Here is a 26,692-nt window from a genome sequence, read left to right on the forward strand (position 1 = left end):
TTAGGATATAGGATATCCATTAGGATATAGGATATCCATGAATACTGCCATGGTTCTTGTCAACAGACTTTTGTGGATGAGACTGGATCCTATGACACAAAGTTCTAGTCATTTCTTTTCCTGATCTAACTTGAAAACTCTGTAGTCTGCAGTGCCCTTTTTCAACTCTTAAACAGTGGCTTGCTGCTGGCAGGTAAGGAAATGAACAATTTCAAGCTTCTAAACTGGTAGACCCCTCTTCTAGTCTAAACAGACTTGGCCTGTGGTACAGCATTTTTACGGAGAAAGGCTTTGGTGGAGGAACTCAACCCATCCCCAGCTGTATCCAGACTTAGTAACTTAATGTCACAGCCTTGAAACTCCAGATCTCAATCCCATTTTAGAGGAGAGAGGGTACTACCTAAGGGATCCAGACAAAACTACAGAGAACAGTCAGACACACAGCAGTGTTTTAAGATTCAGACAGGAAACCCAATCTCCTGCTGAGACTGAATTTTCATTGACTTGACACAGTAACACCTGGCAGGCACACAGCCTCTTATTGACTTGGAGTACAGATTTCATGGCATTTTAACTTACACTTGGTCTTATCAATTGGTAAAAACATCTCTGTTCTTCCTCCCTGTTAAGGAACAGAAAGCGAAAGGAAGGGTCTGACTTACCACTTTCCTTGCTATGGCGAATGCCTAAGAACTCATCGAAGGCGTGAAGCACTGTGCTCTGAGCTGCACTCCCCCCAGAGTACTGCAGGGGCTCTGTGGAGACTCCTTCATAGATCAGCCCCACTGGCATTGCTGGGTTATCCTTCCATCTAAGCCAGAGGAAAAGTCAAAGAGAAGGCGTGGGTGCTCGGAGTTAGGAGCGTGTTTTCTGATAGGGAAACAGCAAGTAAGAAAGCAAACACAATTCCAGTGGTAATTTTAGAGCACAAGGCTGGATATTTTTGTAGGATATGTAATTAAGCATACTTCGATTTCATAACAGGCCATGGAATACAGCTGTTCCTTTCCTCAGTTGAAGGATCACTGCAGAGAAGTGAAGGATATTTAAAGGGGAGTCCTTAGCACGGGTCCTATGACATATTTATTAGAAAAATTCATTTATAAAGATGATATCAGTGCTGATGAATAGGAGCAATTTAGGGGTTCTAGAAAAATCTTTACCTAATCTCAACCTTGAAGGCCTGATACCTTTAACTCTGCAAATAGAGCTTTGAGCAAACACACACACACTCACACACACACCCCTTTGCCCTTCCCTGAAATAGCTTTAACAGCTGTCATCCTGAACTATCAGTTTTAAATACTACCTGACTTTGTGGGAACACCTTTGTCAAATATGTTCTTGATAGCAGGTATTGATAACAAGGGCAGCAATAAAGAGAACACAGTACAACCCTGCAGGTTACCAGAGGGACGTGGAGATGGACTGGAATTGAGGTTCTGAGTCTTGCTCTCACGAAATGGGTTTTCTTCCCTTCCTCTCTTCTGTCTCCCTGATTTCAAGGTGTTAGCCTATAAAAACCCCCTGCACACTCATGTTCTCATTTGACCTCTTTTGAGTAGATGAAGGCAGGTTTTTTTAAAGCCTCCTTTACAGATAAGCAAACAAAGACTCAAAGCCATTAACGCTCCAGGGCCACATTGTTAGAAAATGGGGAAACCAGAATGGAAATCCCAAACTTGTAATATCTATTTTTTTTAAGATTTTATTTCTTTATTTGACAGAGTGAGAGAGAGAGAGAGAGAGAGCAGAAGCAGGGGAACTGCAGTGGGAGAGGGAGAAGCAGGCTCCCTGCTGAACCTGACCTGAACCTGAACCTGAATCAAGCCTGACTCGGGGCTTGATCCCAGAACCCTGCGATCATGTCGAGCCAAAGGCAGATGCTTAATGGATTGAGCCACCCAGGCACCCCAAACTTATAATTTTCCATTTTCATTTTCTCGAGACCCCCATATGAGGATTTTCACTTTTACTAAGAAATAGTCTTTTTTCCCTCTGATTGCCAGGAATGACCCATAGTCCCTGTTGTGAACAGTTTAAATAACAGGCTTAAGTTGATGTCTCACCTTCTTCCTGTAATTTTAAAAGTCATTTTGCTCAAGAGAAGGGAACCACATCACACACATAGAAAAGCCATAGCCAACCTGCTCAGCTTGCTGTTCATGACTTTTTCCAATACTTCCTTGAGGTAGGAAATGCTACAAAGAGTTGGACTGTTTTCTTTGGAGGCTGGTTTGGTCAGCTGTTGTATGGTTTGCCACTGCATGAATGTCAGACTGCTCTTTGCAGCGGGGACGATATAACTCTGGAAACAGATGAGGCACAGAAAGCAGAGCCGGAGGATAGCAAAGGAAGGTTTCTGATCTTAAGATTAGAGCATGTTGTAGCTGTTGGGGGAAAGGGCTCTTTTTCAGGCAGATAGACAATGTAATCTCAGTTTTGATATTTATTAACTGTGACCCTTGGCTTAAACATCTCTGAGCCCCAGGTTCCCTGTCCAAGTGATATTAGGATCTACCTTACTGGGTTGTTGTGAGAACTAACTAAAATATGACCTGCTCAGGGCCTGGAACATACTAAGCATTTGCTAAATATTAGCCATTTTATAGTATTCAGAGCGAATTGGAATCCCTGCTCCCTTCATTCATTATGTTGTAACTTTGCACGCACCTTCGTGAGTCTTGGTCCTAATTTGCACCTACTTCCTAAAGCTGCTGCATAATTAAATGGGTTCTAGAGAAGTTTTATGACTTGTCAGAGTTTAGGACACTGCTTCAATAAAATTCCTACATGACATTTTATGGGGAAGGATTATGAAAAATATAAAAGGAGCAAAGACAGCGGCCACGTGGGGTTCAGAGTTGTCTTTGCCACCCCATGGATGATCTTAGACGGTCATTTTGGTCTCTTTCAACAGTCCCTCCTCATCACCACTTCCATGTGTTGGACTTTCTCAGGGCTCAGTCCTTGGACTTCCTGCTACTTTCACTTCCCAAGCAGTCTTACCTAACTCCACTAATTTAGAAAGCAACTGTATTAGGACTACTGAAAAGCAAACACGTTTACCTGGGGTTCTCCCTTATGGTCCAGACTCATGTATTCAACTGCCCACTTACAGATATCTCTACCAGAAATGAACATGTCCCAAACTGAGCTCCCAATTTCCCTTCCTTTTGCCAAATATGTTCCCCTGACAGCCTTCCTCATCAGAGAAAATGGCAGCTCCATTTGTTCAGTGGATCAGGCCAAAACCTTAGAGTTATCTTCAACTGATCCTGTTCTCCTTCCGTAAGCAATCCAGTAGTACGTCCCATCAACTATGCCATCAGTCATGCCCCAAATGACGATTTCTCAGCACCTCTGCTGCTTCCACGCTAGTCCAAGCACCATGCTCGATTGTGGGATAGGTTCTTAAATGCTTCCCTGTTCCGTTCTTGTTCTCAAAGCATCTATTTTCCATTTAGAAGATAGAGCAATGAGTCGAAACTTAAGACCGATCCTGTAATTTGTCTCCAGACTTGCTACTGCTGCTCTTCTCTTTTAGAGAGGAGCCAACAAGCCCCAACACGATCTGGTCTTCCATTATCACTTGTATCTTTCTTGTACTTCCCCTGCATATTCCATTCCAGTGACATTGTCACTGCAAGGATTCCTCCACGACAAACACACTCCAACTTCAGAGTCTTTGCAATTTTTGTTTCTTTTGCTTGGAACAGGTGTCCAGATGGTTTAGGTTTCACTTCCTTCAGGTATCTGCACAATTGTCACTTAGAAGTATGGTTTTCCCAGATAATAATAAATAAGTAAGAAACTTCAGAGGCCATTCCTACCTCTCCCTTGATGCCCTGCGTCTTACTTTACATTTCCCAATATTACTTACTGTTGTAACATATATTTTATGATACTTTCCTTAATTATATTTGTTTATGCATTATCTGTCTCCCATTATTAAAATGTAAGCTCCAGGACGCCTGGGTGGCTCAGTTAGTTAAGCATCTTCTTTAAGCACAGGTCATGATCCCAGGGGTGTCCGGCTCCTTGTTTAGTGCGGAGCCTGCTTCTCCCTCTGCCTGCTGCTCCCCCTGCTTACGCTCACTCTTTTTCTTTCTCTGTCAAATAAATAAATAAAATATAAAAATAAATAAATAAATACATTGATAAATAAAATGTAGTCTCCATGGGAATGAAGCCTGTTGCTGTTTTGTTTCATTGCACCATTCCCAGAACCAGGAACTGTGCCTGACATATGGTAACCACTCACTAAATAGTGAATGAATGAATGAATGAATGAATGAAAAAAATATCATTCTATAATTCCATATTATATGTCTAGAATATGTGGATCAAAATGTTTGGAAAGGACCTAACCAGCTTTAAAGAGCCATCAAATACTCAAATGGCCAAGAGACATTGATCATTCTCTTTTTGATGCCCCAACATGAAAAGGATGTATTAAAGCCACATTGAAGGTGATAGAGAAAATACCAGCATGTAAGGCAAAAAAGATAAAATAAGGGGAATCTACTTTCAAAACCCATGTTCTCTCCTCTGTGATGAGATTAGTCTGAGGAAGGGAAATGGGGTTTCTCTGACTAGCTCAAGGATTGCTCCCATGCACTCTCAGGCCCAAACTACTGTTTGTAAAGCAAAGGAATTAGTTTCCTTTCAAATCTCTGTAGACAAGGTTATTTTTAGTCTTTCTCATAGCATATTTCTAGGAAACCCAAGAGGAAGTGTAAACAGAAAGAAAAAAAAAAAGGAAATGAGATGACATTTTTCCACAAAGCTGATCACTTCCCTGTGAAATTTAATGTGACTGGGAAATAAAAAGCGTATGTTTAATCTACAGATGATGAAACTTTCCTAAATAAAAATGTTTTTAAAAGGTAAATAAAAACAGTAAATCAAACATAGGACAAACCAAAAATATAGGAGTAGATTTCAATTTTTCAGGACAACTCTCTTGAGAATTCTTAACAATCCAGATGACTTTGGCCATCAACACTTGTCAATACATTTAAGATTTGGTGCTGGCCACTTGGTTGTGCTACATGGAAAATATCTTTGAGGATCAGACAGAGGGGAGGTATTTATGTAGATCACAGATAAGATGCATCACTGACCCTGAATTTATTTTAATGAAAACAGTGTCACCCTGCGGTGACCATATCATCATGATGGGTAGATTTTTAAAAATATTGCCCCAAGATTTCCATCTTAATAATCCTCATATTATAAGCTATCATGCCTGTCAATATGATATATTATACAGCAAGACCAAAGAGACTTCACAAATGTTATTAAGGTTACTAATCAGTTGACCTTAACACAGGGAGTTTTCTGCATTGTTTCTGTGAGCTCAATCTAATCACGTAAAACCTTAAAAGCATAGATTTTCTCTGGCTAGTGGCAGAAGGAGAAATCAGAGGGATTTAAGTACTAGAAGAATTGGAAGCACCATAACTGTGTTGCAGGATACCATGTGACAAGGAAAGCAGGAGGCCTCTCTAAACAGAGAAGAGACCTAACAGCCAGCAAGGAAACAGACCTCAGTTCCAAAACCACAAAGAACTGGATTCTACCACAAACCTGAAGGAGTCTGGAAGCAAATGATTTCCCAGATTCTCCAAATAACCGCTCAGCCCAGCAGATAGCTTGACCTCAGTGCTTGGAGACCCTAACAGAAAACCAAGCTGAGTTTGCCTGGCCTTCTGACCTACAGAAATGTGAGTTAATGAATGTGTGTTGTTCTAAACTGCTGTTTTAATTTGTGGTGCTCTGTTATGCAATAGTGGACGACAAATACAAACATAGACAACAAAGTGAAGCACAAAGAGATTTCCCAGATTTAAGTGCTTCCTAAATCCCTATTTAGGAATGTCTATTTTTAAAATGTTTTTTAAAAATGACCTTTTATTCTCTAATTCTACCAAAACCTATCTGCAAGTTTTGCTTAACATTTGTTGCTAGGATCACTATTGTACAATCAGATCTTTGTCTGCACCCTGAACACGTGCAAAATGCACAGAGAACAAGAAGAGTTCTAACGATATATAATCTCTTTAGGGGAGGATTTGGGACTGAATGCGTACACAGCAAAAGTCTGAATTCTGAGAAACGCTTCCAATTTCATTCTGTATCTTCCCCCATTTTTCTTGTTTCCTCATCAATCAGGTACCTGTTTCTTTCAAGTTATTCTCTAGAAACCTTCCTGCTTCCACTCTCTGAGCCCTGCAGTGAGGAATGCCTACCCAGGCTGGCCTCCCCTTAGATTGTCTCACACTCCAGACCTACTCGATCTAGAGGAAATACTGAGTTCACGTTGCCACCCCCTTCCTGCACCAATGTAATATACCACTCCATCTACTGATAAATCAATAAATCTGTTAATTTGGATGTTGGACTTGTCTCTTACTACTTCTAGACACAGCTTCAGAGTCCTTCTGTCCATAGCATTCTGGCATCTCCTAGTTATCAAGACGGAACACGAGATGAGTTCTATTTCACATTTCCCACCTCATCCATTCACTACCTCTACTTTCCACTTCTCACCATTAAAAAAACCAACCAAACAAACTTAATTGTCTCAGTTAATGTGGGTAGGAAAGCAATTTGATTAAAACATGTCAAGGTATAACTAGTATATTTAAAGGAAGAAATGTATCTAAGGGTAGAGTTCTCTATCTGGAGCAATTAACAGGCCATGAGACAAAAGAGACCTGCAAATATGAACAAATGACTTGGGGTAGCTCTTCCAGGAACTTTAGAAGAAAGCTTTTAAGCCACTTTCTCTGCTCCCATCTGCCTTAGTAAGGAGGGGGAGAGAATGGATATAAATGATAGAGCTTTGTGGTTGCATACTGGGCATTTTTTTCTGCCACTGAGATGGGATTCTAAGCGAATACAAATGAATCTAACATGGTGGGCTAAGGAAAACTATTCTAAGCCTAAATGTTCAACTGCAGTGTCGTTTGTCATGTAGATGGTACCCATCTATACCTCTTCTACCCCAGAGTGGATCCAAATGATCACTTTGCCAGCAAGGGTTTCTTGGTGTGTTTCTTGCTCCAGGAAGCTTCTGTCTCCTCTCCTAAGTTTGGAGTATGTTACAGAGGATGCATGCAGGAAAACGGTTGAACTGTACTTACCCAGAGAGAAAGATCCGGATGACTGCATAAAATATGTCTGGATCCACATAATCTGGAGAAGCAATCAAAATGTGAACTTTACTACAGGCAAAAAAAAGCAATTGGTTACATGTGCCTGGGTCCTGCTGCTCTCCTGGGGTCGCCTCCTCTATCTGATCTTCATGGAAACCTGGAAGGAAGACAGCAGCAGGAGGGGGATGGAATGTTCTCTTCTGTGGCCCCTCCCTGGCACTTACAGAACTTTTAAACTGTTCCAAATGCTGCCCCTTTCTATTTGTGGCACTTCCCTTTTCTGAACTTCATAACAACAAAAGGAGAGGTCAAGGCCATCTTTAAAAAATTAATATTTTTAAACAGTGATATTTGAGAGAACGTAGGAAGTAGAAGAAAAGCAGAAAAAAAGAGTCATCTCTCCCAAGGCTTTCACAATAGAGGAAAACTAAAGTCATCAGTGCTCAAGCAAAGTTCTGCACAGGCAGGCAACAAAGGACAGAGGGGAGAGTGTCCTGCTGGGGGGCTGCTACTCCAGGTCTGGTATAGGTTCCTGGAACTTCATTCCTTAGTGTGTGCAGCTAGTTTGCCTCTAAGCCAATGCGTGGGGTTAACTGATTCCACTAGTTTACTAACTTGGGTTTAAAGAAACATGTCCTCGCATTTGTACTACATTTCTTTTCATTAACTTTTGAAGACTGTTCCTTCTTCTCCGCATAATAGGGCCCCTTTGTGACCTGGCATATTTCTCTCACCTGGATTCCTGTTTCCTCGTTTCTCTTTGAGGGAAAAAAAAAGAAAGAAAAACAGAACAAAACAAAACAAAAACAAATAAAACAAAACCCCCCAAAAACCAAAACAGGGGTGCCTGGGTGGCTCAAGCGGCTGCCTTTGCCTCAGGTCATTATTCTGGGGTCCTGGGATCAAGCCCCACTTCGGGCACCCTGCTCAGCGGGGAGTCTGCTTCTCCCTCTGCCACTATCCCTGCTTGTTCTATCTTGCTCTGTCAAATAAATAAAAAAAAAAAATTAAACAAACAAAACAAAACATCCCCAAAAACATCTTTTTTTTTTTTTTGAGACCCAAATAATGTCATCTCTATACCATCAATTCCCTTTTCTACCATCAAACCTACTCTCTGTTCCTCCATCTCTATGTTCTTTGAAACCCCATAGGCTGAGGCCACACATATCTTCCTTTAGCCTCAGCGTTTCCTGGTGCTCCTGAGTGATGTCACAATCTCTCTGCTCTTCTGTGACAATGTCCCATGTGCTGGACTTTTATGTGGGCCCTGTTTCTATGTCTTCCCCATCTGGTGCTTTGTTCCCACAAAAATGCTATTACGTACACATTTTTGCTGAAGCAACAATGACCACCAACAATGACCATTATAGTCATAAAAGTAAAATGATTAGTCAATAGATACAAAATAATTTTAATGTAAAAAACTGTTAATAAAAAAATCCACTTATGATTATAACAAACAGAAAAATTAGCCAATTAAGAATAGGGGGAACATTATTGAACTGATAAAAGAAATTCACAGCCTATTGTACATTTTGTACTTAATATTGAAAGATTAAAAATAAGTGTTTTAAAATGTGGAACAAAACAAGTATCATCACTTCCATTCAACACAGTGTTAGAAATCCTAGCCAGAAGAGTATGAAAAAAAAATTTAAAGAAATAAAAGTTATAAGTATTATAAATGAAGGAACAAAACACGATTCTTAAATAACATCATTTTAACATTGGAAACCCAAGTAATCTGCAAATAATTATTGGAATTAATAAGAGTGTTTATCAAGGTACTAGGTTCAAGGTTAATAGTCAAATATCAATTTCATTTTATAAACCAGCAACAAATAGTTAGGAGTTAGTTAAGTCAAAAGACACCATATTCGGGGCATCTGGGTGGCTCAGTGGGTTAAGCCTCTGTCTTTGGCCCAGGTCATGATCTCAGGGTCCTGAGATGGAGCCCCGCATCGGGCTCTCTGCACAGGAGGGACCTGCATCCCACTCTCTCTCTGCCTGCCTCTCTGCCTATTTGTGTTCCCTCTTTCTCTGTCGAATAAATAAATAAAATCTTAAAAAAAAGATACCATATTCACTAGACACAATAATATAAGGTTATTTTAAGAAAAAAACTAGAAGATACGTAAGTCTCTAATTTTGAATGAAATTAAAGAAAATTCAAGAAATTAAAGAAGAAATCTATGTTAATAGAGAAGATAACTCAGTATCAATATCAAGGAGAAGAAATATAAAGAGTTCTCTATCTGGATAAATTTTAGCCAGTAGCCAACAATATGAAGGCAAGATTTGGACTGGCTTGTCCAACAACCCTAATTGGGAACCTGGAAACAGAGCCAGTCATTTCAGAAAATTCAATATAAGACCATGCCAATATTGCAGATTAGGGATTATTAAAAAAAAAGGAAATTGAATTTATTTCCATATCATGTTACATATAGATAATAATTACTCGAATTAAGGACAAAATGTGAAAGACAACAGTTTGAAATGCAGGAAAATATACTTATGATCTACGATCATGAAACAATATCTTAGGCAAGACCTTCTAAAAGACAGACTTCTGCAAGAGAAACGACAGATACCTTGACTATATTTAAATTAGAAAGTTCTGTTTTCAAAAGTCATGAGACAAACCGCAATATTTGCAACACATATAACTCATGAAGAGCAGACCACCAGGATGTACCAAAAAAAACTTACAAAGGGATAAAAGATAGAAGGCCGTTAAAAACCTAAGGAAACACATGCAGTCACAAAATAGAGACTTGAGCGGTGGGCGCCCACCAGCACCGGCACGCACACATGCGCAGGCGCGTTAAATCAGAGACTGCTGGACTGATGTCATCATCATAGTAGAGTAGGAGTTTCCACTGTCTGCCCCACAAAGAACACTGTTCAGACAATCATACGTCGACAAGAGAGGCTTTGTGACAGTCCGGGAAATCATGCACACCATCCGGCACACCGCTGAGCAGAACGATCCGGAACTGGGTGTCCTGAGGAGGGTAAGATCACTGCACTTGGATCACATCACCGTGTCCACAAGGCAGCACGGCTCGGTGCTAACAGCGACCTTCCAGGGCTGTGATTCTTCCCGGGAGGGAAAGTGGGAGCCTGTGAGTGAGTGCCCATGTCCCCCAGCTGCATGGAATCCTGGCAAACAGACCCACGTCCTTCTCACCGCATCCAGAACACGAGGTGTGCTGCACAGATGGGGAGACGGCGTGGGGAGGAGCTAGGAGAATGCCACATAGGGCTCTGGGGGCATTAAAGGGACGCAGATCATACTGGTCACCTCACAGGTTCCATTCAGAAACGCCCCCATGAGATGCTATGAAAGCTTCACAGGCAGATCACCCCAACATCCTTAGTGCTCAGGCGTCTCACCCAGCCTGTGGCCAGCGCCTTGTGTGCGCTCCCGAAGGCAGAAAGAGTGAGCCTTTGTTGAGATTAGTGAGCTCCTGTAGCAAGCTGGCTGATTCTGTGGATGGGGAGAAAGCACACAACTTGAGCCTTGAACACTGCCCTAGGGAAGGCAAATGGAAGGCAGTCAGCACCTGGCTGATCTTTGCAGGATCGAAAGGCACACACAGAAATTTTGCCACAAGAGGGAGCAAGAAGTGTGGAGCAGAGATCGCCATAGAAGGTCTAAGAAAGCCTTGGAATCCCTACGAGGGCTGATGGAAGGTGTTTCTCTCCTGAAACCAGCGGGTAAATCCTGGAGGAGGCGAATACTTCTTCAAATATTTCTTGAAGCAATGCAGAGCTTCGTGGAACATTTAAAAAAAAAAAAAAAAAAAAAAAAGCAAGGAAACATGATACCACCAAAGGAACAAAATAACTTTCCAGTAACTGACCCAAAAGAAACCAGACCTGTGATTTGCCTGATAAAATTAATTCAAAGTATCGGTTTTAAGGAAGCTAGGTGAACTATAAGAAAACTGAGGGTTGCTAGAGGGGAGGGGGATGGAGGGATGGGGTAACTGGGTGATGGACTTTGGGGAGGGTATGTGTTGTAATGAGTACTGGGTATTACATAACACAGACCTGTACCTCAGAAACCAATAATACTTTATGTTAATTAACTGAATTTAAATTTTAAAAAAGAAAACACAGAAAGGCAGTTCAATGAAATCACGAGAACCACACATGAACAAAATGAGAACTTCAACAGAGAGATAAAAATCATAAAAAAGAACAGACAACTAGGAAACATATTTTGGTGACAGACTCTGAACACTGTTCAGAAAATACCAAGTAGAAAACTTCCTGCTTTATTAACATGTGAAGTAGGAGAACCACGTAACCACTGACACACTTAGCACTGGGTGCTAAGAAGGATGGTTCTTAAAAGCCAGTGTCACAGAGGATCTAGAGCACACCTGAGTTACACCTCCTCCTTTTCCTTCCACGTGGCTTGCCACTAAAGTGGGAAAAAGGCACCAAGGACTACACCTTCTGCCCAGATGGCCAATTGCAGGTCCATTTAGTGCCTGGCCAGACATCTTCCAGTGTTTCCTTGGTTGTGCTCAGCCAAACACAAAACCTGTGGGTCAAGCATCCTTCTCTTTTATATATTTTTTTTATTTTTTTAAAGATTTTATTTATTTATTTGACACACAGAGAGAGAAATCACAAGTAGGCAGAGAGGCAGGCAGAGAGAGAGGGGGAAGCAGGCTCTCTGATGAACAGAGAGCCCTGAGATCCCAGGACCCTGAGATCGAGGCTTAACCTACTGAGCCACCCAGGCGCCCCATCCTTCTCTTTTAAATCCAAGTGAATCTCTAGAGAAATATATTGTCTGCTTTTGATTCATTTACACTGATAATAATTTTGTGTCATAAGCATTATTTTTGATTTGTTTGGAAAACCTAAGGAGACTTGCTGTTAAAGTTTTCAGGGGTAGAGATTTAGATTTTATACTGAGAAGTAGTCTTTACACAAAGCAAAACTAGAAAACCTTTGCTTTGGATCAGTGCTGGAAAAGCACAGACATGGAATTACTAGTGTTTTCACATTACTTTAGTAACATTCATCTGGCCCCACTCAGGGAAGTAATACAGCAGGTGCTCTGCCCCTACGAGAAAACATTTTAGATGCGTAACAGAACCGTACATCGGATGCTCACGACCACCAAACTGCAAGTTTTCCATGTCAAGTCTGTCAAAACCGCATATTTCTGCTGGATGTCTTGTCATCACCTTAAGCATGACCTATCTCGAAGCAAGTTCTTCATCCTTCCTCTGTGTCCCTATTTACTTTGAAAACCAACCAACCCATCAAGCAGAACTTGATTCAATCTTCCAAGTGACAAGTCTTTGCCAGAGGCACTGTGGTTTTTTTTTTTTTTAAACAGTTTTGAAATCATATTTACTTCCTGGATGCCTCTTTCTGCTCTGATCATACCTACACTCTGCCAATCCTTCGTCCTTTTCCTTGATGTCTGTGGTTCATCCCTTCTGTGGCTGTGACTGCTCTAGACCATTCCCCTTTTTCCAGACTTGGTAGCATTGTTGGCAGAGGGTAAGCGGCTAAATATGTCTGGATGACTCCAGGGCTTAACCCTGATGTTTATGGGAGCAGCAGTGAACCAGGCAGAGAGCGAATAGGAAAGAATGTACGAAGAAGAAGGAATACTGTGTAAATTAGACTTGAAGTTGAAGAAAGTTGTAGAGAGCAAAATGGAATTTCTTGTGTCAAGCAGGGCCCTGTGTCAAGCAATACCAAGAGCTGTTCAGGTACTGCAGCTAGGAGATAGTGCTGATCCCCAGAACTGATCACAAAGAACCAGAGGACATCTGCAGAGACCCCAAACTGATTAAATCCCTTTCAAAAGGTCAGGATTTTGGCAGCAAACCGTCAGAGTCCTCAGATGTGACCCCACTCTGTCCCACCACTTAAAAAGGTAACTGCCCCCGAAGGCTCTGCCCCATTGATCTCAGTGATCTTGGAACAGAACCAAGATCCTTATTGCCGGGCGATACCCTGTTCCTGCGAAGACCGCTGGAACCTGAAGAGCAGTTAAATGCAGAGTGCTGACCCGGATGAGACCGAGGCTCTATCTCAAACACACGCCCACAGACTGACTTTGGGTTTGGTACCTTCACTGCCTGTACCCTTCTGTTATCTTGTTCATTGTGTGACTTGTCCTCTCTCCTGCCCTGGGTGCTGAGTAAGAAGCCAGGTTTAATCACTTGGTGAATTGTCACTGAGTTTGGAATCCCGAACCTGCTTTACAACCATGATTAACTTTGCTTTAGGACTGGATAAAGCTGACGCTGTGGAAAGACACAGCTCATCCGTGTGTCTTCACAGCATGCTCATGAGAAAAGTGCTTTTCAAGGGGCACCTGGATGGCTCATTCGTTAAGCGTCTGCCTTCGGCTCAGGTCATGATCCCAGTGTTGTGGAATCAAGCCCCACATTGGACTCTCCGCTCATAGGGAAGCCAGCTTTCCCTCTCCTATTCTCCCTGCTTGTGTTCCCTCTCTCACTGTGCCTCTCTCTGTCAAATAAATAAATAAAATCTTAAAAAAAGAAAAAAAAAGTACTTTTCAGAAACTAAAAGCTGGTGTCAGAACAAGTGAAAGGAAACATGGTGTCAAATAAAGATAAATTGAAATTAAAATATTCTGGGGTCAGATCATTCTGAGTCATGCAGAACTGATTAAGGATTTTGGTCTTATTCTTACAATAATGGATAAAGTAGTGCCGGCAATAAGAATGTAATGTGACAGGCATATGTAATTTAAAATTTTCTAGTATTCATATTTCAAAAGTTAAAAAAAAGTTGGCAAAATTAATACCAATACTTTTAGTTAACCCACAATACCCTAAATATTTTAATTTCAAAAGATAATCAATATAAAACTTATTAATGTGTTTTTTGTAATAAGTTTTTAAAATTTTCTGTATATGCTTACAGACTTAAAATTTATTTTACACGTGGGGTGGCTGGACCCCACATGTAAGCCAACGACTCTTGATTTCACCTCAGGTCATGATCTCAGGCTCCCTGCTCAGTGCAGAGTCTGCTTGTCCCATATCCCTTTTCTCCTCCCCTTGCTCTCTCTTCTCTCTCTCAAATAGTTAAATTAATAAGATCTTAAAAAAAAGTATTTTAAACTTATACTACATTTCAACTTGGATGCTTAATTTTCAACAATTAAGTGAAATATGACCATTCTGTAATAAAGCTGTTTTTAACAAAAAACTATTTTACATTGATTCTGTTTTTAAATGCCAACTTCAGTTGTTTAAAATAAATAAAATACAATTAAAATTTATCTCCCCAGTCACACTGGTCACATTCCAAATGTTCAGTAGCCACATGTGGCTGGAGGCTACCTTCCTGCACTGTTCCAGGAGAGAAACTGAAGAGTTTCAGGAGTAAGAGTGGTGGAACCTGCACTTCCGGCTTGTGTGTAGAGAATGAATTAAACTAGGAAAAGGGCAGATGAGAGAATAATTGTGGAAGGTCGCTGCAGAGTCCTGGCAAGTGGTGAGGAGACCCAGGTCCAAAGCAAGTGATGGAAACAGAGAGAAAGGAAGGCATGCAAACGATAGTCCAGAAAGAGACTTCCATTTGGGGTAATGGAGTGCTACATCACTCTGACTGCTCCTTCCACTAAAAACAATCCAAAAAGAGGGATAAGAGATGCAAACATCTTAAAGGCATTGAGGAGCTGAAGAAATAGCAAAGAACAAACAAGCAAAAAATTAAGGGAAAGTGGGAACCCCCAAGAAGGGAGGCAGAAAACTAGAGTGGCAAAACCACTTTTCCCTGAAGGCGTTTGCCAACCCAGGTACACCGGGGCTTGGTTTTGGTGGCTTCGAACTGTACGTGCCATAAGTAGGACCCTGGTCCCAGCCATGGTGAGACATTTTACAGGATACCCTGCTCAATTAATCTTGGGGTCCCATCTACCTATATCTCAACATCAGGGTGTGTGAGAGCTCCCACCCTACGACTCACTGCTTGCCCTAGGAGATAAAATCAGAGCTACCTTGGCATTGAGCAAAACAGGAAGACAACAAACAAACAAACAAAACTTGTCCCTGCAAAGCTGTGACTTTTTTTTTTTTTTTGCACATTTTTAGCCTAAATTTAATTGCCTGATTGGTACTTGGGCCCTCACTTGCTGAACTTGATTCAAGATAGTCCAGAATGTTAATGTCCTCAAGAACCAGGAAGAACTAGACTTCTTTACCCCAGTTCCAAAAGGCTGCCTACAAACAAGGTTTCAAAGACAATGAGCAATACTTGGGAGAGCGGAGTAGGGGACAGAAAAGCTAAAAAAGCAAGCACAGACATAAGAAAGCATGACCACCAGCAATGAGAACCAGTGGGAAAGAAATAACAAGGAAGAAACAAGAATCAAGTTTCCAATATTAGAATCACCACATATAAATATAAAACAACCACGCATACATAGTATGCTGAAGAAAACCAAAAACAAGCTTGAAAATGTCTATGAAGAACAGAACACTGTAAAATAAGAATGGGTTAGAAGATGATAAAATACAACTTTGGGAACTGAGACAATAACCTGTCGGATATGTGTATTCAGCAGCAGGTTGAAGCCACAGTTGAAGTTGAAAGCAGTTGAGAATTAATTAGATCGGAAGAATTATCCCAGAACGCAGCACAGAGAAATGAAGAGATGGGATAAAACAGCGAGGCTTTAAGGGACTGGAGGACAGCAGAGCGGGATTTAACCTCCTGAGTCACAGCTGCGGTAGGAAGACAGAGGATAGCGAGGCACAACCGCAAGGAGCTAGTCGAAGAGGACTTTCCAGGTTTTATTTTATTTATTTTTTTAAATTTTATTTATTTATTTGAGAGAGAGAGAGATCACAAGTAGGCAGAGAGGCAGGCAGAGAGAGAGGGGGAAGCAGGCTTCCTACTGAGCAGAGAGCCCGATGCGGGGCTCGATCCCAGGACCCTGGGATCATGACCTGAGCTGAAGGCAGAAGCTTAACCCACGGAGCCACCCAGGCACCCCGAAGAGGACTTTCCAGAATGACAAGTCCTATCAGTTAAAGAAGCACAGTGAAGCCCACACATAATAAATGGAACAATGGGAAAAACAGACCCATAAAGAGAAACTCACAAGCAGCTGGGGCAAAGATAGGTTGCCCCAAACAAGTAACAGACTGACATCTAACTTCTTGATAGTGACCGTGGAAACCAAAATTATAGTGATCTACTCAACATCTGAAAGAATACAGCTGCTAGCAAAAATACTCTTCAGGAATGGGAGTGAATCCGGTAACTGGTAGACGAGAGAGTTTGCCAGCAGCAGGCCCTCACTAGAGGAAATCCTAGTGGCAAAAGAAATGTGTGTAGTGGAGTGTAAAGTTTTTTTTTGTTTTGTTTTTTTAAAGATCTCATTTATTTATTTGAGAGAGAGAAGACAAGCGCAAGCCAGGTAGGAGAGAGTGAGAGGGAGAAGAAAAAAAATTTATAAATATATAAGCAAATTCTGAGTGAATCTTAACCATCTGCAACAATAATCATCATTCAATAATCATCATTGTATATTTCTGGATATTTTTGATGTGTGACATGCAAGGTACATTCTTCCTTGTAAGTCTTCTGTGAAGACTTATGGGACTCTTCATTATTTGGAGAACTGTTTTTGTGTTGGCATGCTTCTAGATTTGATGCAGTGACATACTAAAATTGGATTTAAGATAAAATACGGTGGCTCAGGTGACCAGGGTATACCCAGATTACCGTGTGTAAATAATCCACGAGAGAAGACAACTTTAGAAATATGCAAGTGGTTTTATTATCCCGTGGTATTTACTAGAGGAAGAATTCTGGGTTAATTATCTATTTTCCAATTAGTTTATTTTCTATTTTTTTATTTTTTCGAATAAGCTGTCCTTAAGCTGGACAGCTTTTATTGCCAGCAGAGGCTTATCTCACCAGTACATGGTTCTGACTGTAAAACCTTCTGCAGACAGCACAGGGAGTCAGTTAAGAGAACTACCAGTAGGCTGTGAAGGGAAGGGGAGGAACTTTTATCAAGAAAGTCTTAAGACCTAAACATAAATTTAGGATACTGAATTTACTGATTACAGATTACAGACCCAAAGCGCAGAGCTGCCCCAACATGCAGACAGTCTTTCCTACTGACTATAAATGCGTGAAAACAGATCAGTTACAAACAAAACAAAACAAAACAAAACTTAGTTGTTATGCGGTTCTTTGGTGAGCACCTGGATATTCAACTTTATCACAAATTGTTTTATACAAATATCAAAAATGCTTTCAACAAATCTAAGAGTGTCCTAATTACACGCCACTTTCAAGCTTCAATTTAAAATAAAACTGGAAACAAGAATTTTGTTTCCAATTGGTTTTAGACAAAGTGGGTTTTCAAATTAGGGGGAAAAAATAGCCCTTAGACAAAATTAAATGGACCAATCAGATGGGGACGGTTGCTGAAGTTGACACTACCATTTTGCACCAATTCACTGATTTAGGAACCTGATTTAAACACATACCAAACTGTTAGAAGGAAATGTTTGACTCCTTGCTCTAGTATTAAGGAAAAAATTCTTAACAGCTACCAATCGGTCAGGGAGGCTAGAAATTGTGTTGATGCAGAAGGAAATACAAGGTAAAAATTTCCATGCTTTTTGGAACACAATTTATCCCTCAGCTGTTCCAAGAAGAAAATTAATTCTTTAAAACAAGAGCTACTGAGAAACATGCCAAAAGACACGCCAGTGTAATCTGGATGCTTGGAAATCTGAACATATTTTAGCCTTCCAATAGAGCACAGCACTCAGACCGGCTGAGATTTCTGCAAATCACCAAGTAAAGCGGCTCTAAGGCCGGATCCCCCAGGTGCCCAGGTTCGACTGGCAGCACAAACAACGCAGTGGGGTGGGCACAGGCAATCAGTGTGGTGCTGGTACAGACTTCTGCCTTAAAAAGAGTCAGGCTGTGAAAACAGAATGAGGATTATAAGGCTGTGACGTAGAAGTCATGTGTGGGCTGGACAAAGGGTTCTCAGCAAAGAAAACTGCGGTCTTAAAGAGTACCTTCTCCTCTGCCTTGGGCATGTTTTCAGGCTGTCCTGCCTGACAGTGAGGTACGTACAGAGGAAGAGAGTAGAGCCCACCGCTCTTGCTAAAGTTGAGCTCAGAAAGAAAGAATTTTGGGAAGAGCTCCATTTGTGGGGAGAAAGCAGAGGGAAGAAGGGCAGCTGATCTCTGTTGATCATGCAGGAAGAAAGTCATTAACCGTAAGCCAAACACAGTGACTAACACATCTGTGTGATTCCGTCGACCTTGCAGTTTCTAATATTTGTTATTTTTATAATTTCGTTTCTCTGTTTACTATGGCTGCATGAGAAACCACTCTGAAGCCAGTGGCACTAAACAGCCAGTATATGATGCTCACGGATTCTGTGGGTTGGAAATTTGGACAGGACACGGGGAATGGCTTTCCTCTGCTTCGCGGTGTGTGGGTCCTCAGGTGGGAAGACCTGAAGACTGAGGATGATCTGAAGGTAGGAACCTAGGATCATGCCAAGGGCTCACTCGTTCCCGGGCCGGGGGCCAAGGGGGTTAGCTACCTGTGGTCTCCCTGTGTGCTCTGACACCCTCATTCACAGCACCGTGGGCCCAGAGTGGGTGGCATTTTGGCGTGTTGGCTACCACGTGGCAGTCACAGCCCCTCCTCTAGCCTGTTCTCAGCTCACATGGGGTCACTTCTGCTACATGCTGTTGGTTATAGGCATGTCCCGAGCTGGCCCACATCACATGCGAGGACACAGACCACAGGCATGTCAGAATCGCGTTGGAAAATGCAGTCTCATGCATTCGTCTATTTCACTGCAGTGACCACAGGTAAAACCTTTAAAAGAAATTGTCTGTGTGGGAAAAGTTTCGGGGAAACAAGGGAAGTGGCTCTGGTACCTCCAAGGGCCATCAAACCTCCTACAGACGATAGTCAAGAGAGCAGTGGGGCTGACCCGGGCTGGAGAAGTAAGCGCCTCTGACAAGGGGCCCCAGGAAAGCCTGTGATGGACACGGCTGTGCCATCTCACCATGGGCACTGTGATGGGGTGGAGGGCCTCACGGGAGCTTCCAGACTGCTCACTTCGACTCCTTCATATGATCTGAGTGCACCTGCAAAATGCCTCTCCTGGTCTTGGTGTCCTGAGTAATAAACTCGGGGTCCCTTGACAAGGCTAAAAGCCATGTCACTCAGTTTGGAGAGCTTGTTTGGCAGGAGACCTCCTGATGTGATCAGGGGGGCTTTGAAATTAAAATTCAGGGAAGTGGAGGAAATGTGAATCTGAAATATAAAACAAGAAGTTGAAATTGGGGTGCCTGGGTGGCTCAGTGGGTTAAAGCCTCTGCCTCCGGCTCAGGTCATGATCCCAGGGTCCTGGGATCGAGCCCCACGTTGGGCTCTCTGCTCAGTGGAGAGCCTGCTTCCCTCCTCTCTCTGCCTGCCTCTCTGCCTACTTGTGATCTCTGTCTGTCAAATAAATAAATAAAATCTTAAAAAAAAAAAGAAGTTGAAATTAATGTATTGTTTCCATACTACGTCACACGGTGATTTTGATGAATTTCCACTTGTGCCGTGAGCCTGAGATGGCAAATAAATTTACTCCTTTAATAGAAGGCAATAAAGCTGGGTACCACCCTATGTCCTCCCTCCCTCCCGCCTGTCCTGTTTCCCATAAACGTCTTCTTTCCTGGATTCCCTCCATCTGTCAGTGAAGCGTGACTTGGGGAAACTGATACTTAGATCCTCACCCCTTGTTAAACAGATCACACCCCTCTCCCATACCTTCCTTAAACACACACTAGTTACATTTTCTAGATTCTTCTTTTAGAGGAAGTTGAAGAGCTGCGGACATCAGAGTAAGATATAATCGATCACAGGAAGGGTGGGCCACTTAACTGGCCACACCCAGGATAACTCATCCCTAAGCTAGCCACAGACGAGGAGCACTGCAAGAGCCCTCAGATAAGCCCCAAAGCCAAGGTGGGTCATCTCAGAACCCACATCAGAACAAAGAATCAAAGAGGCTTTAGAGACTAGGCACCAACTCCCTCGGACCAACCAAACGCTGAGGAGAGGCGTGTATAACCAGTGTTGTGTGCTCCACCCCTCCCTCCCCAGTTTCATACAAGACCTCGACACGCACAGAAAAATGTGGTCAATTAGAAGAAGAAACCACAGAGATTGTTTTCCAGGAGCATGAACAATCGGTTGCCTTAAAACAAAGCTAATGCACCAGCACCGTCTTGTGGACGTTGCCAAACCTCCAGGCCCTTTTGACCCAAGTGGAGCCCTCTCTCTTCAGGAGCCTCATACCATGCATTTGTCCTAAGGTCCTGGTGATATCCTGAATGGAGAGTCTCAGTTGCTGCAGGGCTTGGAACAGGGAGTTCTGGTTGCGTTGCAAGATGGCATTCACTCCCTGAACGAGTGCCTGAAGAGGAGATTCATTCTCTTAATTCATTATCATTCAGTCCATTGAGAGGGAGTGAGAGGCAGAGCTGTGGGAATCCAGAGGAAGGGCACCCCTCGGACTGCTGGGCTCTTTGGCAGGGTTCCTGGGGGCCATTCCTGAACGAAATGTGCTGTGAAGTCTTCCTGAGAGCCGGAATCTTCCTGAGCACCTCCCAGATAGATCCCTAGTTAAGTCCTTCTGGACCTTTCCCATTGGCTGCTGCTACTTGTAACTCTCAAGGACATAACCCCATCAATTTTGTTCCTTCTTCTGTATTTATCTCACATTATGATCATTTCTACTTCTGCATGCTCCTTCTATGATCTTGGACTGAGGCACCTTCACTCTTGACCTCTTTTGTACATAAAATCAGACTCTATAGATCCCCTCAGCTTCGGAGTCCCCTCCACCAGGAAGCCTTCCTTGTCTCCAGCAGTCTCCACCTTATGTAAGCTACATCTGGAAGACCAGTACTTTACTCCGTGTCTTTTAGTGAACAAAACAGAGGAATGAGAAGTAGAGTAACCATACAGTTTCACTTTTGAGAGGGCAAGAGAGGTGTCAAAATAACTGTACCACAATCTGCTCACTCTGCTGAGGACACAGTAAGCACTCAGAGCATGCTCACCAGGGAAGGCAGCAAGCAAGGGAGAGGAAGGACACAAATCTCACTTAAGTGGCTTTAGATAAGGCACAAAACAGCTGCTGATCACCAGCCACTTCACCTTCTTTTGTTTTACACCTGACCTTTCTGTACCTGCCTGACCGCTGAAGGAGTTCAAGTTTGCAAAACCTGGGACGAGGAGATCTCAGTGGTGATTCATTGACCTCTGAGGCTTTGCATAACCGTTCTCTGGGCCAGGAGGAACCCCTGTTCCCACCCCCTGCTTAATTCTGTACAGCACTTGAGGTTTAACTCCAGCTCTCATTTCCCTGTGCCTGATCCTGCAAGTCTGGGTTAGGTTTTAGATGTCTTTTCATAAAACACTGACTTTTTTTTTTTTTTCTTGTTACCCTGCGCATCGGTCCATCTTCCTCCCCTGGATGGTGAGCTTCTGTGGGCACCAGAACAGTGTCTGTCTGATTCCTCAAGACATTCATTGCTTAGAACTAGGCTTGCCTGCTGAATGGACAAATGGTCATTCCAAGTTTTACCTTTGTTGATGAACGGCAGGTTTCTTTGTGGGCTACAACTCAGACCTCTTTTCTCAGACATAAACCAACCAGGATAAGGTCTATGCTCATCTATATTGATTGGTTCACCACAGGGAAAGGGACTTGATGGGAAGTAAAGCTCGCACTAATTTCTCATTTAGAAGGGAAAAAAAAAAGTTCTGTGAAGAAAATACCTTAATCCCAGGTACTGCTGCTTTCTCCACCAAAACAGTCACCAGTATAAAGCCACGCAGGCTCTCTCCCCCAGGAAATGAGACAATGATGTCCAAGTTCCTTGGGAAGGAGATAACCACGTGGTTAGCGAGGCTTGGAGACAGCAAGGTGCACAGCTCCCAGGCCACCTCAGAGTCAGACAACCGTGAGAGCAAGTGGACTCTGAGAGAAATCCTCAGGGCTCCACAGGACAGCCCTGGGGAGGAGCATCCACCTCCAACTGCTGATTATCCGCTGGGCCAACCTGGGGCTCGTCACATCATTCCAATCAGAAGCAGAGAGTCCTAGAGCTGTGACCACAGGCCAGAGCTAATTCCCTGTGCCTGTTTTAGACCTGAAACTAAGGCCCAGAGAAGCATGATGGTTTCTCCAGAGTCATGTCCCTGATGAATCACTGGACCAGGGCAGGAAGATCTCTTAATTCACACTAGGGAATCTCATCAGTGATTCCCCCCTCCCAAGTGCTGTATTATAGTTAAATGACAGAAAGACTTATACAGGGATCAATTTTAAATGAGCAGTCATCATATAGATTCAAATATCCCGGAGGTCGATCCAGTCTATAAAACTGAAAACTTATCCATCAATCACGTCTACCTCTAACATCTTATTCATGACAAGAGATGAAAAACAAACACTAAAGAAAAATAAGTCAGAAACTCCACCGTGCCGTCAGGGTCACTAGCGTGGAAAGTGGCATCTTTGCCCTTCCACCCTCACTCTTCTGAGCTACAGCTTTTATACTGAACCCCCTCACGAGCTGAGGTTTAGCTCATTTAGAGGCTGATTTTGCTCTTTGGGTAAAGAGGAGACTGAGGATGTCTGGCCCACGAGCACCAGTCCATGCAAAACCAGACCTTTCAAAGGCAGTCTTCTGAACGGCTTGCAATTTGGCCATTCACAGACTTTATGGCAAGACCAGAGATCTTTTTCAGATCCTCAAACTTCAAAGAATCACAGGGAATTAGAAAACTGGTAAAGTTTTTTTTCTTTTTTTTTTGTTCTTTCTTTTTTCCCCCCTTTTTTTGCATTGCACTTTACTTGTTTCATTATACACAGATTGGTAAACATAGCAAAGAAAATTAATCCCCTAATCCTTACAAAGCTGAGGCACCACCATCAACTTTTGGACTGTTAATTTTTGATACATGTCCTCCCAGTCTTTGTTTCAGGCATTTTTAGATTACATATCCTACCTAAAAACTGGTATGCTTTCTTTTTTCTTTATTTGTAAGCTATGAGTTCACATGGATTCAAAAGTGAGTGAAGGACTTCTGAGAACTTACCCAATTTCCATGGGTCTTCAGTATTGGCAACCACAAAGAGAAAAAGAAAATAAAAGGACAAATCAGTTTATAAGCTGGATATGCCTTTTACAGTTACCTATACACAGGCATGCATGTCTGTGTGCAAATGCACTTACAGCACACACACACGCATGCACACATTGGATGTCACAGGAAGTGACTACACTGTGAGCAGAACATGCCACTCCAAACGTCCCCTTGGGCACATTATTTATTTGAACTAACATTACTTCAGAAAGGGCTGGTCCAAGAAGGACACTCTGACCTCCTTTGTTCCCCTGAGAGCAGGAAATAAATCTGCTACACAAAAGGTACTTTCCTGTACCAGGAGAATAGAAAGTGTCCTTATCACCTGCAGTAGGGAATTCAGGGCTGAGAAGCCTGAGGAAATACACCTTGTTACTCCTTCACTAATTTGCTGCCCCAAGTCCAAACCCCTTCATCTTGTCAAGTCTTCCCAAGTGTATTGCTTTCTTGTCTAAAAGGTATAGAAGCTGCTTTTTTGGGTCACTTGTTTGAGCCTCATATTTTTAGAGGCTTCCGGATGTACAAAACTAAATTCATTTTTCTCTTATTAATCTCTCTTATGTCAGATTAATGATCAGATCAGCCAAAGAACCCAGAAGGGAGAAGTTTTCCTCTCCCGCAAGGCACTGTGTGACAAAGAAGGAGCCAAATCTCAGCTCCTACAGGAGCCCCAGAACATTTAGCCAGTGGCCAGCATCGTAAATTATCTCCTTCCTTTTATATGTTTGTAATTACCACAAACCCACATTTCTGTTATAACTCTTCTACTCTTACTCACCCCCTTACCAAGGTGCGTCCTGATTTCTTTTTATAAGTCTGAGCTTAGTTTTTCTTAATGGGGTAATTCACTTGTATTTTTTTTTTTAATTTTAAAGATTTTGTTTATTTGTCAGAGAGAGAAAGAGAGCACACAAGTGGAGGGAGAGGCAGAAGCAGGCTCCCCACTGAACAGGGAGCCTGGTGCAGGACTTGATCCCAGGATCCTGGGATCACGACATGAGCCAAAGGCAGACACTTAACCAACTAAGCCACCCAGGCACCCTGGCCAGAATCATTTCTACACATATATTTATTATTTTTTTTTCTGTCAAAACTCTGAGCCAGAGTCACAGCTTTAATGAGGATATTGGTCATCAATTTCATTATGAAAGCAGAATTGGTCAAAGATCATTATTAATACTTATGGAAAATGTATACTCCCAGGGCTCGGAGCTACTTAGAGAGATGAGACGGTCTCGTTTCTTCCAAGGGGCACACAGATTAGTCCAGAAAGTTACGTTGTTTGTTAAGTGTTTAATCCTCTAGAACAGATTCCCATCATCTCCTCTGAAATCCTATGGTTACCCACAAACCTTATGCTGAGGAAGTACCTCTCCACATTTGACCTAAATGTCCCTTTGGCTATTTTATTAAGTCCCAAAGCACTATCTCTTGCATCTACAGCCTGAAGTAAATTTGGCTGTGATAATAAAGTTCAAAGGGAAATTAAATACTTTCTCTCTTCCACCCACTCTATTGATTGTTAAAAACCCATGCTACTTCTTCTTTAGACAAATGCCTACCTACATTCGCAGCCCAACGTTCAGAGGACTGATGCCAGCTAGGTAGAAGAGGTAGCATCAGCCATCAAATTCTCAATCCAGCTTATCTAGAGCCCTAATTCACTCTAATTCACCCATAATCATTCATTTATGATAACTACATCATGATCACTTACTGAAGGCACTGGTCCTAATTTGACAGGACTGGAGGGCATCTTAGAAAACAGGAGATAATTTGGTGAGAAAGTATGAGAGAAGTCTAATTATGCAGGAGCTTGAAGGTCAAGTTGAGAAATTCAGATTGGATATGGAAGCAAACAAGAAAAACATAGCCTGTACCAATGTATTCCGAGTGAAACTGCTGGGAGTGTGATTTTTGAACTTGAGTTCAGGTTCATCCTTCTTTACAGCCATAAAGCAGACAATAAATATGAACATCTCTAATTGCAAGTGGCTGAAAAAGCCAGGGACTTTACTTCAGGGAGAGTAAAAGTCACAGGCCTGCCCTTTACTCAGTTTCAGTCTGTTCACATCCAAAGCACTCACTCTGCGTCTTACCTTTCTGGATTCCTAGGGGTCCAGTTTGTCAGTACCAGGTCTGAGTGGACCAGGATAGGAGGGAGTCCCAAGTTTCTGGAGACTTCGACAAGGGGAAGGGCAAGATTTCTTGGCAGAACCTTTTAGATATGAATCCAGATATATAAGATTACGTTATGATAGCTGGAATATACGGCCAATAGATAAATCCAGATACATATGACTCGATATGATATGACAGAATATACAGTTAGTATATTCTAGGAAAAATTCAGCAGAGGAGGTAGTCATGATTGCCCTCTATTCCAGCAATCCTGTGGCAGAGAAAGGACCTGGGCAATAAAACTGGTATTATCTGAGTGATCTGTAAACGCACAACTGGCTCTCATATTTTTTCTGTTTACTCTAATGGATCTATTGTTTATAAGTACAAGCTGAAATATATATGAGTATTACAAAGCTGAAGCACATACATACAGAAACAGTATAAAATAACCTCTGAAAGTTGACTGCAAAGAAGGGCATCACTAAATGTTTTGAACATGAACCGGGGACTGAGTCGATAAGTAGTAGGACAAAAATCTCTGTATCTATCTACTCATCTATAGACACAGACAACTACATAAATATGTTGATGTATCTGTTTATGTGTATAATACCTCAAGCACATATACACATGCGTGTATGAACACACCCACGCACATGTGTGTGTTTATGTGTCAATCGGGAAGAGTTATGGGGAGGATAGAACGTTTCATACTGTGTGGCAGCCAACTCTGTCCATCATTTCGTAAGTCAAACCCAATAATAACTTCAAGTAAGTAAGTCACCTCAAGACAGTTCCCTTTCAACCCCTAAGTTGTCTGAGGACCGCTCCAAGGAGACTTATCTGCCCACAAGTCCAGAATCTATGGGGGACCTGTGGGGTTTTTTAAACTGCAGACAAGGCTAAATTAGTTTAGATTCAAAAGAACATTCTCATGCTCCCCATCTCCCACTTCCACTTTTATTTCCCCCTAAAGGAGTCCCTCTTCTGCCTTTGCTTTCCCTTAGATTTTTAGATCAGACTTGGGATAGAACTGTTTTTTAGGTAGAAAACAATAAGGAAGTTTAAAGAGTCCCTTGGGAATCAGGGAATGAGGAGCGCAGTGCAGAAGGGAGGTGTCTATTTCGGTGAAGAGTTAAAAGATGAGATGCAGAGAAAGAGAGGATCTGAGACTGTGG

General features: G+C 42.2%; 1 protein-coding gene across 1 annotated transcript in view; it reads right to left on the reverse strand.

The window, feature by feature from the left end:
• The window catches only part of IDO2 (indoleamine 2,3-dioxygenase 2), a 56,574-nt gene that overhangs the window by 2,984 nt on the left and 26,898 nt on the right, over window positions 1-26,692 (reverse strand). Inside the window, exons 4-9 of the mRNA XM_045997154.1 lie at window positions 25,490-25,608; window positions 23,343-23,357; window positions 22,017-22,116; window positions 20,529-20,646; window positions 7,152-7,203; window positions 663-811 (exon numbers count right to left, since the gene is read on the reverse strand). Coding sequence (XP_045853110.1) covers window positions 663-811; window positions 7,152-7,203; window positions 20,529-20,646; window positions 22,017-22,116; window positions 23,343-23,357; window positions 25,490-25,608 — 553 coding nt within the window. The remainder of the gene's footprint in view (window positions 1-662; window positions 812-7,151; window positions 7,204-20,528; window positions 20,647-22,016; window positions 22,117-23,342; window positions 23,358-25,489; window positions 25,609-26,692) is intronic.

This window comes from Meles meles, chromosome 2, assembly GCF_922984935.1.
Source record: "Meles meles chromosome 2, mMelMel3.1 paternal haplotype, whole genome shotgun sequence".
In the NCBI taxonomy this organism is placed as follows: Eukaryota; Metazoa; Chordata; class Mammalia; order Carnivora; family Mustelidae; genus Meles; species Meles meles.